Source organism: Hydra vulgaris, chromosome 09 (assembly GCF_038396675.1).
Source record: "Hydra vulgaris chromosome 09, alternate assembly HydraT2T_AEP".
Classification (NCBI taxonomy): Eukaryota; Metazoa; Cnidaria; class Hydrozoa; order Anthoathecata; family Hydridae; genus Hydra; species Hydra vulgaris.
In genome coordinates, this window is record NC_088928.1 from 32,877,501 (window position 1) to 32,890,456 (window position 12,956).

A 12,956-nucleotide genomic window follows, 5' to 3' on the forward strand; every position below is an offset into this window, starting at 1 on the left:
CTTCTAGGATTAATTCTTACTTCCAATCTTTCTTGGAAACCATATATCAAATCCGTTGCAAAATTAGCATCTGCTAAGGTTGCATCTCTTTATCGAGCTTGACACTTTCTTTCTCCAGATTCTATTCTCTATCTCTATATATCTCAAATCCGGCCTTGTATGGAATACTGTTGCCATATCTGGGTTGGATATTCTAATGATGCTCTTTCTCTTTTAGACAAGGTGCAAAAATGCATTGTAAACATTGTTGGAATTGCTCTTGCAGCCAACCTAAAACTATTATCACATTGTCTTGATATTGCTTCTCTTTCTCTTTTCTACAAATACTATAATGGGCACTGGTCTAAAGAGCTAGCGTTTCTTGTGCCATCTACTAAAATTTGTTATCGTGTTACTCGTCATTCAATTAAGTCTTATCCTTTTTCTGTGACTGTTCCTAAGTGCTCCAAAAACTCTTATTCGCCTAGTTTTTTTCCTCAAACATCAGTTCTTTGGAATTCGGTTCCTTCATCTTGCTTTCCTGATTCATATAATTTGCATTCCTTTAAATCGTCTGTCAATCGTTATCTTGCTCTACAATCTTCATCTTTTCTCTTCCAGTAACTTCCATTAGTGGTTGCTTGCAGCCTTGTTGGAAGGGAAGATGTTTAAAAAAAAAAAAAAAACTGGCCTATTTTCCTTTTATGCTATTTTTCTGGTGCTCAATACATCTTGATAAAATTTTCTTTTTGTTTTCACTAATGTATATAGAATTGTGTGAACATTTTATTTGGTAGATGTCTGAGTTTGTCTTTTGAGGAAGTTTTGTCTTATTGTTGCAGAATATATTGTTTAAATTTGGAGCTGATGTGAATATAACTTTTATATTTTGTTTTTTAAATTCTTTTCTAAATTTGGGACCAACAATTGGTAACCATGGTAGCTTTATAAATGGTTGGTTGTCAGTTTGTTGATAATTCGTATTTAGGCAATATTATTTAGATTGTTCTTGTAAAGTAATAATCTAACTAATATCACAGATGTAACTACTACATATCCTGATATATAGCTTTTAAATATATAGTTACTACATAGCTCACAGAGTACCTGCCCACTACATAGCTTTTATACAAATGCTGTAACATAACATGTTATACACCTGTTATATAGTTACTACATAGCTACTACCCAGTCCACTTATAACTATTACATAGCTTTTATTAAAATGTTATTAAAAAAATATTTAAATAAAAAATAATAATTTTAAATGAACTAAGTTACCTGATTTTCTCAATATTAATTTAAAAGTTTTTTTGTTGTTGCTAAGAACACTTTAAAAAAGATTTTAAACAAAATTCATTTTTTACTTTTTTTTTTTTTTTAATGTATCATAATTTTTGAGTTTACCTCAGAAAACGAATATGTTCAAGTATATTTTTATGGGTTGCTATCAACACTCCAACATTAAATAGGTCCCTAATATTATTAAAAAAAAAAATTACCACATCAATTGTTGAGGGCTTTAGTAGTAGTATATGGTACTTCTAAAATATTATTAAACAAAATTTTAATTTAACAAATCCATGTTGCTGCATACACACGCACATATATATATATATATATATATATATATATATATATATATATATATATATATATATATATATATATATATATATATATATTATATATATATATATATATTATATATATATATATATTATATATATATATATATATATATATATATATATATATATATATATATTAAATACTGATTAATAAAATCACATTTATTTTGCACAATTCAAAATAAAAGTCATGCACCAAAATACCTGATGACTTAGTGGGTGCCATATCTTTGATGGGCAGACATAAGAGTATAACTGCAAAAGTGTAACTTTTCAGGAGAGCAAAAAAAGATTATTATGAACCCAATTATTTTGCTACAGAAGTCATATTTTGAGAAATGGGTTATTACTTTTATTCTGTTTGAACCGAATGGTGTAACTATACTGTTAATACCATTGATGCCGGCATACACAAGACACATTTTCTCATAAATCGTTAAATGGTCAAAAATACAGTTATACTGTTATGTCCGCCCATCAAAGATATATTACCAAAGATTTTTTACTTTTGAAGTTGGGTTTCAAAAGAAGCAAAATTTTATACAAAGTTTAAAAATGTTATTGTTTTTAAATAATAATCAGTTTTTTTTAATTATCTTATTAAAATTTTTACAAATCTGTTTTTAAAAAATTAACATTTTCAAGCGCAAATTAAAAAAATAAATTTTTAATGATGTTTTAATACATTATCTGATTTTTATATATTATTATGGTATTTTCAATAACATGGGAAATGAAAAATAACTAAAAAATATTCATAGTCATATCCGTATAGCATTGGCAACCATTATTTACCAATGCTGTTGGTTTATGTTTCCATAATATAACCTTAGATCTAAAACAATATTATCTAGTTAAATTGTTTTTACATGTTGTTTGTAACTTTTAAGTATTTGTTAGAAAGTAATTGTAAGTAAACTGTGAATATTTTAGGTTTCCTGATGCCACAGAAGAGGAGTTACTTCGATTAGAAAATACTTGCATAATTTGTCGTGAACAAATGTTGGTTGGAAAGAAACTGCCTTGTAATCATATTTTCCATACATACTGTTTGCGCTCTTGGTTTCAAAGACAACAATCTTGTCCAACTTGTCGAATGGATGTGCTTTCTCAAGCAGCACAAATGGCACGTCCATCTTCTGTTCCACAGTTTTCTCCACCTCCTCCACAGTCACAGCCTGCACCTCAAAGTAATTAGTTTGTTTGTTTTGTGTGTGAGCGGGAATTACTTTTTTTTTTAAGTTTATTCATTAAACTTTTTTTTAACCTTTTGTTTTTTTGTATAGATTTTTTTTTAACTTTAACGTAAATACCATTAACCCTGTTATCAAAGTGTGTTATGTCTATAGCAAAATTTAGCTGGCACCAGGAGTCCAGGCTAAAAATGAGATTTTTTAAAAACCTGACCCCGGAAAAATCATAAGATTTATATATTATAAATTTATGCTTACATTTACTATTTATTAAATACTGGCATAAATTTATATATTTTTAAAAACTAATTTACTTCCAACAAGGCTGCAAGCATCCACTTTTAAGTTATGAGTTACTAAAAAATTGAGGATAAAGTCAAAGAGGTAAAGGTTAACTAAAGACTTTAAAAGTTGTAGTTTGTAAACATCAGGAAAACACATAGATGGGTAAGTGATATGAAGTTTTGTTGATGTGCATAGAAAAAAACTGGATTGATAAAAGTTTTTGTAGCATGAAGGGACAGATACAGCAAAAAGATACCATTTGCTGAATAAAAAGACAAACAAGAATGAGTTTTGGTTAATCTAACTAGAGATGATAGCTTGAGCATTGGCCATGAAAGTGAAAGAAAGAAATACAACCTTACCACAATGGGAGAGTGGCTCAAGCTTGGCAGATAAAGCAGGTCTAATTACATTTACAATGTGCTTTTAGACTTTGTCTGAAAGTAAGAGGGTTTTTATTCGTCAATATAGCAACTCTCTGAATTAGGAAAAATGAGGTCGGCAATTATTTGCCGACCTCATTTCTTTAGAGGTCAGCAAATAAAATTTAATACAAAGGTCTTACCATAAAACATAAAAATGAGGTTGGCAATTTTTTGTTGATCTCAAACACTTCTAGGTTGACAGAGGTCGGCATTGCCGAATGCCGACCTTATATCTGAGGGCTGATATAGGAATGCCAACAATATTGCAATATTTGTTTGCAGTAAATAAATGAGTTTTGTTGTCTAACAAGAATTATAAAAAAATAACTAAAAAAAAAAACACTGCAAGCCCTAAGCTGTTACAGAAAAGAGATCAGATTAAAATTTGACTGCTTGTTCTCAAATCAAAAAAGACTTTTTGTTAAGACGAGAGTATAAGAGAGTAAATTAAAAAATTTAATTTACTCTCTTTGTACTCTCGTCTTTATTTAATGTCAGCAAGTAGAAACTTTAAATGTAAAAATTTCATGAAGATTGTTATTGTAGATAAGAAACAACAATGAAGCAAAGATAAAACCTTGAATTACCTTTAAAGTTACTTGAAATGAAGAAGAGTGTAGGTCTTCAAGAATAACTTTATTACTGCAGTTAAAAAGAAATAATTTAATAATCTCTAAGCCTTTATATAAATAAACTAATAATAGAGTGAAGGCTAATCTTAAGATAAGGTCAGAGTGTTTTCTAGAATTTTTTAAAATTGAAACCACTTATTTAGCACTTATTAATAATTTAGCAAAAATTGAAAAGAGTTTTGGAGAACACTTTTTTAAAACTATTATTGAAATCTTGTCTGAGGCTCAAACTGTAGAAGTGTTTAATTGAAAATTAACTTTAGCATTTGAAGCCAGAGTGATTTGGATGTTTAACAATGGTTTAACTGGAATAACAGAAAGAATATGACCATTTGATTCAAGAGTCAAATTAGAGGAAAAGATCAGACCCATAAATTAGCAATTAAATGTTAGACTTACTTTAGACTTAATGACACTGTTGAAGACTTTCCAAAAGTCTCTACAACCTAACATCTGCGATATGATACAAGGTTTAGTAAAATGAAAATAACAGATCATTATATCAGGCAGGACATTTTTACATTGGCTTCTTGCAATAAGAAAAACAAAGAACATTTGTTCTTATGAGAAATGTTCTTGTAAAAATGATGAAAATATGAAATGGATATATATGGATATAAACATATATGTTTGCTATTGATTTAAATGTTGGCATACAATATCCTTACATATTTAAACTTTAGTATTTAAATGGTGTAGTATTTGTCAGAAGAGAAGATAATTGATTGATGTGTGGATATGACTCTAACAAGACATAGGAGGTATAATCTTAGACAAAGATAAGAAAAAAAATGTTGTATCAAACAACGTTTGACAGAGAAGATTAAAGTGATTTAATGATCTAGAGAAAATGTTAGAGATGATGATGATGATTATGATGATGATGATGATGATGATGATGATGATGATGATGATGATGATGATGATGATGATGATGATGATGATGATGATGATGATGATGGTGATGATCATCATCATTATCATCATCGTGTTGATCATGATGATGTTTATATATGCATATATATATATATATACAAAATGTAACATGAATTTTGAAAAAAATATAATTTAGAATTTATATATTTTAGAAAGCCATATTTTTACTGATTAAAATATTTGTACAAAATTTTTAATAATTATACAAATATATACAGATTTACATATATTTGACACTAAAGTAATACAATAAATAGCTCTAAAGCTTAATCTTAGCTTATAATTATGAAAAATTCTTAATCGCTTCTGTTCATACCTGGGCTACAAATAATGGCATAACATCAGCTTCCTTCTGACGCACTAAAAGATCCATTCAAGGGGGGAAATCAATAATTAGTTATTTTGTCCAATAAAATGATGGTTGTGTTATTGCCTTTACAGATGGCGCTTCAGGCAAGTCAGAGGAGAGCTGATGTCTAATTAGTATTCTATTCCCATATTGATATCACATCATCTCAAGAGACAGAGTGATAAGGTTTGAATAAGTTTTTATCTCTTTAAGTATAAAGATTTTTATCTGTTTCAATTTCTATTGAGGAAAAAATAGTAGATATAATTGGTAATATTGAATTAAAATTTTAGGTTACTTTATCTATAATTTTCTAAATTTCAGCCTAAACTTGATTTGTTTTTTAAGGCTCTCCTTTGTTTGGGATGTCTCAAGCACAAAGTTTTAATCCACCTAGCATGGTTCCTCCTGTTGTAAATACCACTAATATGCCATCAGCATCTTCTACAACAACTTCCACTGCAACAGGATTGTTTAGTTTTCCACCCACATTTACATTTCCACCACCTCCTGGATTTGTAAGTTTACATTTGTTTTTTTATTTTATTTTTATTGTTTAATTTTAAAGTTGTTTAGTTTCATTCTTTAATTTTAGATGAGTGACACATCATTTTTTAATCCTAATATAAATAGAACTCCGTCTTTTGCTTCGATGAATTTAGGTCAGTCTTGGTTTTTACTTTTTTTTTAAGTGAGTATTTGTTATAATAATATTTTTAAATTTTAAAAATTTGTTAAGCTAATAATTGTAACCAGAGGTGTGGGGTCTAAGTTGGAGGCAGAAAGCCATTGGAAACAGAGATTTTGGAAAGAGCTGTTATGGCTGATGCTGTAAGTTCTAGAAAGAAGCCAACACAATTTAAAAATAGCCAGCTCCTTTTGTTTTTGAAGATGGAGCTATATAAAGTTGTTTGTTTTTTCCTTCTAGGCTTTCTCCAATATTCATTTACAATTTCCATTGTGTAGTAGGTTTTTGTCAAATAAAATTCAAAATTTTGAAGTTTATATTTTATTCATATCATATTTATTTGTATAAAAATTTTAAATTACTTCTTATTGTTCTTATTTGGGAAAATTAAAAACTATATTTATTATTTTTTTTACTCAATTCCAATATTTAATATCAAATGTAACATTATCTTTTGAGATTTTTATTTTAAAACAAAGGTTATTTAGATAATATAATATACATACATACTTTACATACATACATACAAACATACATACATACATACATACATACATACATACATACATACATACATACATACATACATACATACATACATACATACATACATACATACATACATACATAAATGCATATAGTAAGCAACTGGGGTTGACCAGGGTCAGATTTAATAAAAGATAGCCAGGACTGCATAAACATTGATACATCCTATGATATATATTTTTTTAACTCACCTCCCCAAGACCAAGAAGGCCACTTCTCGGCATCATTAAAAATTTCTTATCAGTAAACTACATAAGTAGTTTACTGATAAGAAATTTCCACCATTCACCCATTTTACAATTTAAAATTTTATACAAATTATTATTAAACTAGTAAGGACAGTAAGTTTATACTAATATAAAGAAAAGTCAAGTTAAGTCAAAGCAAATGTTCAAATCATTGAGCGTTAAATTCAATACATTATGCCCAACAATTAGTTAACGAATAGCACACAGTTTTACATAACTCTAGTGAAATTTCTCTAAAAGCCTCTGTTAAGCGCAATTTCAACTCAGCCAATTTTTCCACAGGAGCAGAATAAACTTTGTTTTTTATTACACCCTATAGAAAAAAGTCTAAAGGCGTGAAACATCCGCAGCGTCCAATCCATCTGTTTGGAAGATTAAAATCTAGCCAATCTCAAACTACCAAAGTATAATGTGGCGGAGCACCATCCTGTTGTAATATAAATTCTTGCTTTTGTTGATTATTGATTGAAGGCCATAGATAGTCTGACAGCATTGAAAGATAGCTTTAAGCTGTTACAGTCCCTTCAAAAAAGAACGAACCAATTAAACTGTTGACATTTAAACTTGCCCATACACACAAACTTTGACTGTTGACACCTTTATCCACAGTGATATGTGGAAAAAGGTGTATTTTCAGTGCTGTAATAAACACTGTTGAGTTGATTAACAGAGTCACCTAATTTGAAAACTGCTTCATTCAACCAAGTTATTGAATCAAGAATGTCATAATTTTATTCACAAATTGCTAGCATTCTTTCGCAAAATATGACACGTCAAACATAGTCATCTTCATTTAGTTTATGAACTAGACTAAGAATGTAAGGCCTTAGTTTCAGCTTATTGAGAATGCGGCGTAATGATGAACGGCTCATTAGGAGTAGCAATGAACCACGATGTGTTGATGTTGTTGGACAATCTTGAAAATGTTGTTTGATTTCTTCTTTCTTAGCATCTGTGGTCACGCTGAATGGCCGTCCTGTTCTTTTAGCATCCATTACTGTTCCAGTTTTCTCAAACTTGACAACTAATTCACGATTACATAAAGATGAAGGAGCTGCAATTTTAAATTCTTTATGCCAAGCACGTTGAATTGATACTGGAAATTGTAACAAATAATGATTCTTTAAAATCCATATTCTTTGTTCCAACAAATAGCGGTTTCCACTCATTGTCTAAAAACAGAAATTAATGAGTGGTATTTTTATAAACTTACTTACATATATTAAAAAACTAATCCAATAAAACTAATGTGTTTGGCTAATTTTCTTTTTGTTTGTTGCTATAATCATTCTTTTTCAGTTACCTACTTATGGCCCACTCTGTATATATATATATATATATATATATATATATATATATATATATATATATATATATATATATATATATATATATATATATATAGTGTAAAATACAAAAATTCTTGTTCGTATGACAGTGCTCAATATTATCAAATAATAGAGCAATTTATACTTTATGTAATTAAATGAATAAAAACAACTAAATAGCGAGACTTAAAGTTTCATGCCCGAAGGCAATCATCAGCCGTGAATACAAAAAAAAAAAAATTACTTACAAAACGTAATACTTAAAAAATCACAAATTAATACAGAAAAAAAGTAGGTGTTAAAATCTTAATGATTAAGAAGCAATATACACTGAAAATTTCAGTCAAATAGCTCCTTTTTAATTTCCAAAAATCAGGTTTTGAAGTTGCAAAAGAAAGTATAAAATTTAAAAGTTATGAAAACAATGAACAAAGTTTACGGATAAATAGTAATGTTTTTATTCATTTAATTACATAAAGTATATATATATATATATATATATATATATATATATATGTATATATGTATATATGTATATATATATGTATATATATATATGTGTGTGTATATATATATATATATATATATATATATATATATATATATATATATATATATATATATATATATATATATATATATATATATATATAAACTTTGTTTCACCAACTTTTATTGAAAAGTATTTTTTTTTAAACAGCCTATAGATAGTTGTAACATTTAAAGTGGCATCTAGATAGCATACAGGCTTTCCAAGATAATGGTTTTCTTTAGTTGGAAAACTTTCGAGGTGCTGTCTGATAAAAAGTTCGGTTTCTTCAGACAATGTTTGTTTTATATGATGTCCTCTATATCTACTGGGCTTTTCCCAATGATTTTCAAAACTGGCATTCTTTCAATTCTTTTTTTTTTTTTTTTTTTATATAACAGCATGGAAACTTAAAAAAGCTTTAAAACTTTTTACAGAGCTTTTTTTTTCCTTTTCTCAGTCATCTCATTGTTATTTCTTGGGAATCAATCATGGATTGTATAAACAAATCTTGCTCATCTTTATTGTTGAAGGTATGGAAATGGTTTAATATATCTATTTGATCCTCTTTATTAATAGTTTCAAGACAGTTGTTCCTCTTGCAGCTAACAAGAAATACTTTTATACTGCGTATTACTACAAATTTTACCTGTGAAAATGAAATTGTAAAACAATTAGTAACATCGAATACAAAATAACTTACCTACAGTATTTTCTTGGTAGTTAACAAATTTTTCATCTTTTATTTTGGCAACCTTTATAATGTTTCTCTTCCAAAGACTTGGATCTGCTTTCCTTGTCTTTGCTGACTTTTTCTCAAGAAACTCATCACTTTCATATGAATTTATTTCCATGTTTCACACTTATTCATGGTACAACATAAGACTGAAAATATAAAATATAAAGTTAAATTATAAAGTTAATTCCTATTTAGGTTAAGCTATACAGTGTAATTACATAAGACTAAGAACACAAGACATAAAGTTAAACTGTTGCAGTCAGTTGCGTAGCTATGTTTGCCTTGGGAAAAGTCTTTGACTCAACTCCTTCTAGCATGAACAGCTCTATAATTGATTGCAGTTACTTGCAGTTGTGGTAAACAAACATCTGACATGACTAAATTTATCATAAATAGTTGATACCTTTTCTTGAAACATCAAAACTATTTTAACCATATTAACTCAATTTTCCATTTTATCTCAATTAATCATTTTAACCATATTAATTTCAATTTTTGTGGCTTATCCCCTTTTACCATGACCCAATTCAACTGTTCCAATTTTGACAGCTCTCCCTAACTAAAGTTTATATATATATATATATATATATATATATATATATATATATATATATATATATATATATATATATATATATATATACATATATGTTTAATAATTTCAATTGTTTTACATTTCATTTTAATTTTTGTTTTTTACAAAGTTTTTTGAAGTTATTCAAAGCAATGTATTTTTTGATTATAAATTTTGGGTAAAGTTTTGTCATTACTTTTAATTAGTGTTTCCATTGAAATTTTAAAGTAAGAAAATTTTACCCAGGTATTGGGTAATTATAAGTTTATCTGAGTACCATCGGGATAAGAGTTAACAGATTAAAATAAAAAGTGTTGAGACTTCTTTAAGGTATATTTTTGTAATGAGTTCAGAGTTATATTGAAGTAACAAAGGTCCAAATCACCCAATCTGATCCTTACTTTTATGACAATCAATCTCATAGCTGATTTTTCAAAACTGATAGAAAACAGCCACCTTGAATTGTTTGAATTCTTTGCTCGTTTCATTCTTTTTATAAACTGATTTCTGACATATTATGGAATTTTTTGAAAGCTCTAACCATCTGGTTTAGACGTTTTCTAAGAAGAAACCATTTTGAAATTGGGGCCATCAATTGTAACAAATTTGCTTATTACCTCACCATAAGGTTCTGTTTTTCTTACAAAAAAAAGTATCATTATGAAAAAGTAAAAAGTATCATTACGAAAAAGAAAGAATACTAAAACTGTCCCATAATATATGACACTCGAAGAACTGGCATCTTCAAAATTTGAATATTTTAGTTGATTTTTGTTTTTTTCTTTTTATTATAAAAATATAATTTTTACATACTATGTATTTATATAGTAGTAATTATTTTTAAAATAATTAATTATTTTTAAAAAAATTTTATTTTAAATAGTAATGTTGTTCATAAATAAGTTTTAGGAAACTCACAAATTTCAAAATTACTGAAACTGTTGGGGTAATTTAGGAAATGCTTGCAAGCTTATGTGAACATTAAAAGAAAGACAGCAAATTGCTTATTTAATGATTTTTAAGATATTTCAAATGATCAAATATATATATATATATATATATATATATATATATATATATATATATATATATATATATATATATATTCAAAATTTCAATTCAAATTCAAAAAAAAAAATGCTTAATACAAGCACATATATATATATATATATATATATATATATATATATATATATATATATATATATATATATATATATATATATATATATATATATATATATATATATATATACATATATAATTTCATAATTATATTATTTAATAACTACATTAAAATTCTAAGATTTTATTACATTAGGAATGGCTGGAAGCTTACCTTTTCCTCCTTTTCCAATGTTTTCTCCTCCTAATATAAACTTTGGCCAACTAACTGACGAACAGTTGAAATCTATGGAGGGTCAGGAACGTGCCAATGTGGAAGCTCGATTACGTATACTAAGAAATGTTCATACGTTGTTAGATACTGCCATTTTACAGTTAAATCAATATTCTCAAGTTATTAATAATTTAAAGTATGTATCTTTCAGTTTTAAAATGATTAACTGTTTTTTAAACAATTATTTTTTAAATAGTAATGTTGATCATAAATAAATTTTAGGAAACTCACAAATTTCAAAGTTACTGAAATTGTGAGGATAATTTAGGAAATGCCTGCAAGCTTATTAGTAAGGGGTTATGGCCGGGGGTTATGGCCGGGGCTAGGTTTGATAACACATAACCCCGACCGGGGCCAGGTTCATGACCAGGGCTGCATAAATATTGATAGATCTTATAAAAATGTTATTTTTAATTAAAATTTATGATATCAGTTATAATTAAAAACAATACTTTTATAGGATTTAATAATAATAACCCGGCCGGGGCTGCATTAAAATTGATAAATCCTATAAAATATTGTTTACTAAAGCTTATGTGAACATTAAAAGAAAAACAGCAAATTGTTTATTTTATGATTTTTAAGAAATTTCAAATGATCTATATATGAAAAAATTAATACGTGTTTTACCTTTAACAAGAAAATGTTTATTTATGTTTGCTTTTTATTTTAGCCTCTTGAATCAATCAAATAATATTCAGTCTTTTCTCAACCAACAGTCAACAACCTCACCTACGTCTTTAAGCCCTTCTAACGTGCAAAATACTCCTAATGAAGTTCGGACATTAGGTTCCAACTCGAGTTTATTTACAAATACAAAATCTGCAACCTTTTCTACACAAATAGTTACTCCAGTTAAAGACACAGTCTCAAACTGTGAGGCGTCTGCAGGATTAAGTACAGATATGGAATTGAGACGCCGAAGATTAGAGCGTTTTGAAAGTTTAACTAAAGAACAAAAGAAGGATAGTGATAATGTTTAGTGCTTCGATTTCTAAGTTATAAAAGTAGATGAAATTTCTTTCAACAGGTTTCATTATATTACTCATCTACTTTCTTTTTACTGATTCCAGGAGTTATTTTCTCATTTTGAATGTACTAGAATGTATTAATAATAAATTGTATAACATATACTTTATTTTAGTTTAAAAAAATTCGATAAAGAATGTTTCTTAGAATTTTAAATGTTTTGATAAATATTTTTCTAGTTTTGATATTTTTTTATATTAAAGTGGTTTTCTGGTTTTCCAGAATAACATTTCCTGAGGGTAAAAAAATGGATAACAATGAAAAATATGAAAAGTGAGAAAATATAGTTTTTGTATGTTTGTGAGTCATCTTAAGCTATGGAAAAAATTTATATATTTTTTGTTAGAACCATCTTACGCCATTTAAGATAGGGAATATCTCCATACTTTCGTAGAATGAAAGTAAAACTTTTCACTTTAGCTGTAAAACTTTAAACTAAAAGCTTG

General features: G+C 27.3%; 1 protein-coding gene across 1 annotated transcript in view; it reads left to right on the forward strand.

Moving 5' to 3' along the window:
- LOC101241018 (E3 ubiquitin-protein ligase synoviolin B) overlaps positions 1-12,644 on the forward strand; it is a 59,726-nt gene extending 47,082 nt beyond the window's left edge. Inside the window, exons 9-13 of the mRNA XM_065805419.1 lie at positions 2,544-2,800; positions 5,779-5,948; positions 6,026-6,092; positions 11,404-11,617; positions 12,155-12,644. Of these exons, the coding sequence (XP_065661491.1) occupies positions 2,544-2,800; positions 5,779-5,948; positions 6,026-6,092; positions 11,404-11,617; positions 12,155-12,464 (1,018 nt within the window). The 3' untranslated portion in view covers positions 12,465-12,644. The remainder of the gene's footprint in view (positions 1-2,543; positions 2,801-5,778; positions 5,949-6,025; positions 6,093-11,403; positions 11,618-12,154) is intronic.
- The last annotated feature ends 312 nt before the right edge of the window (positions 12,645-12,956 follow it).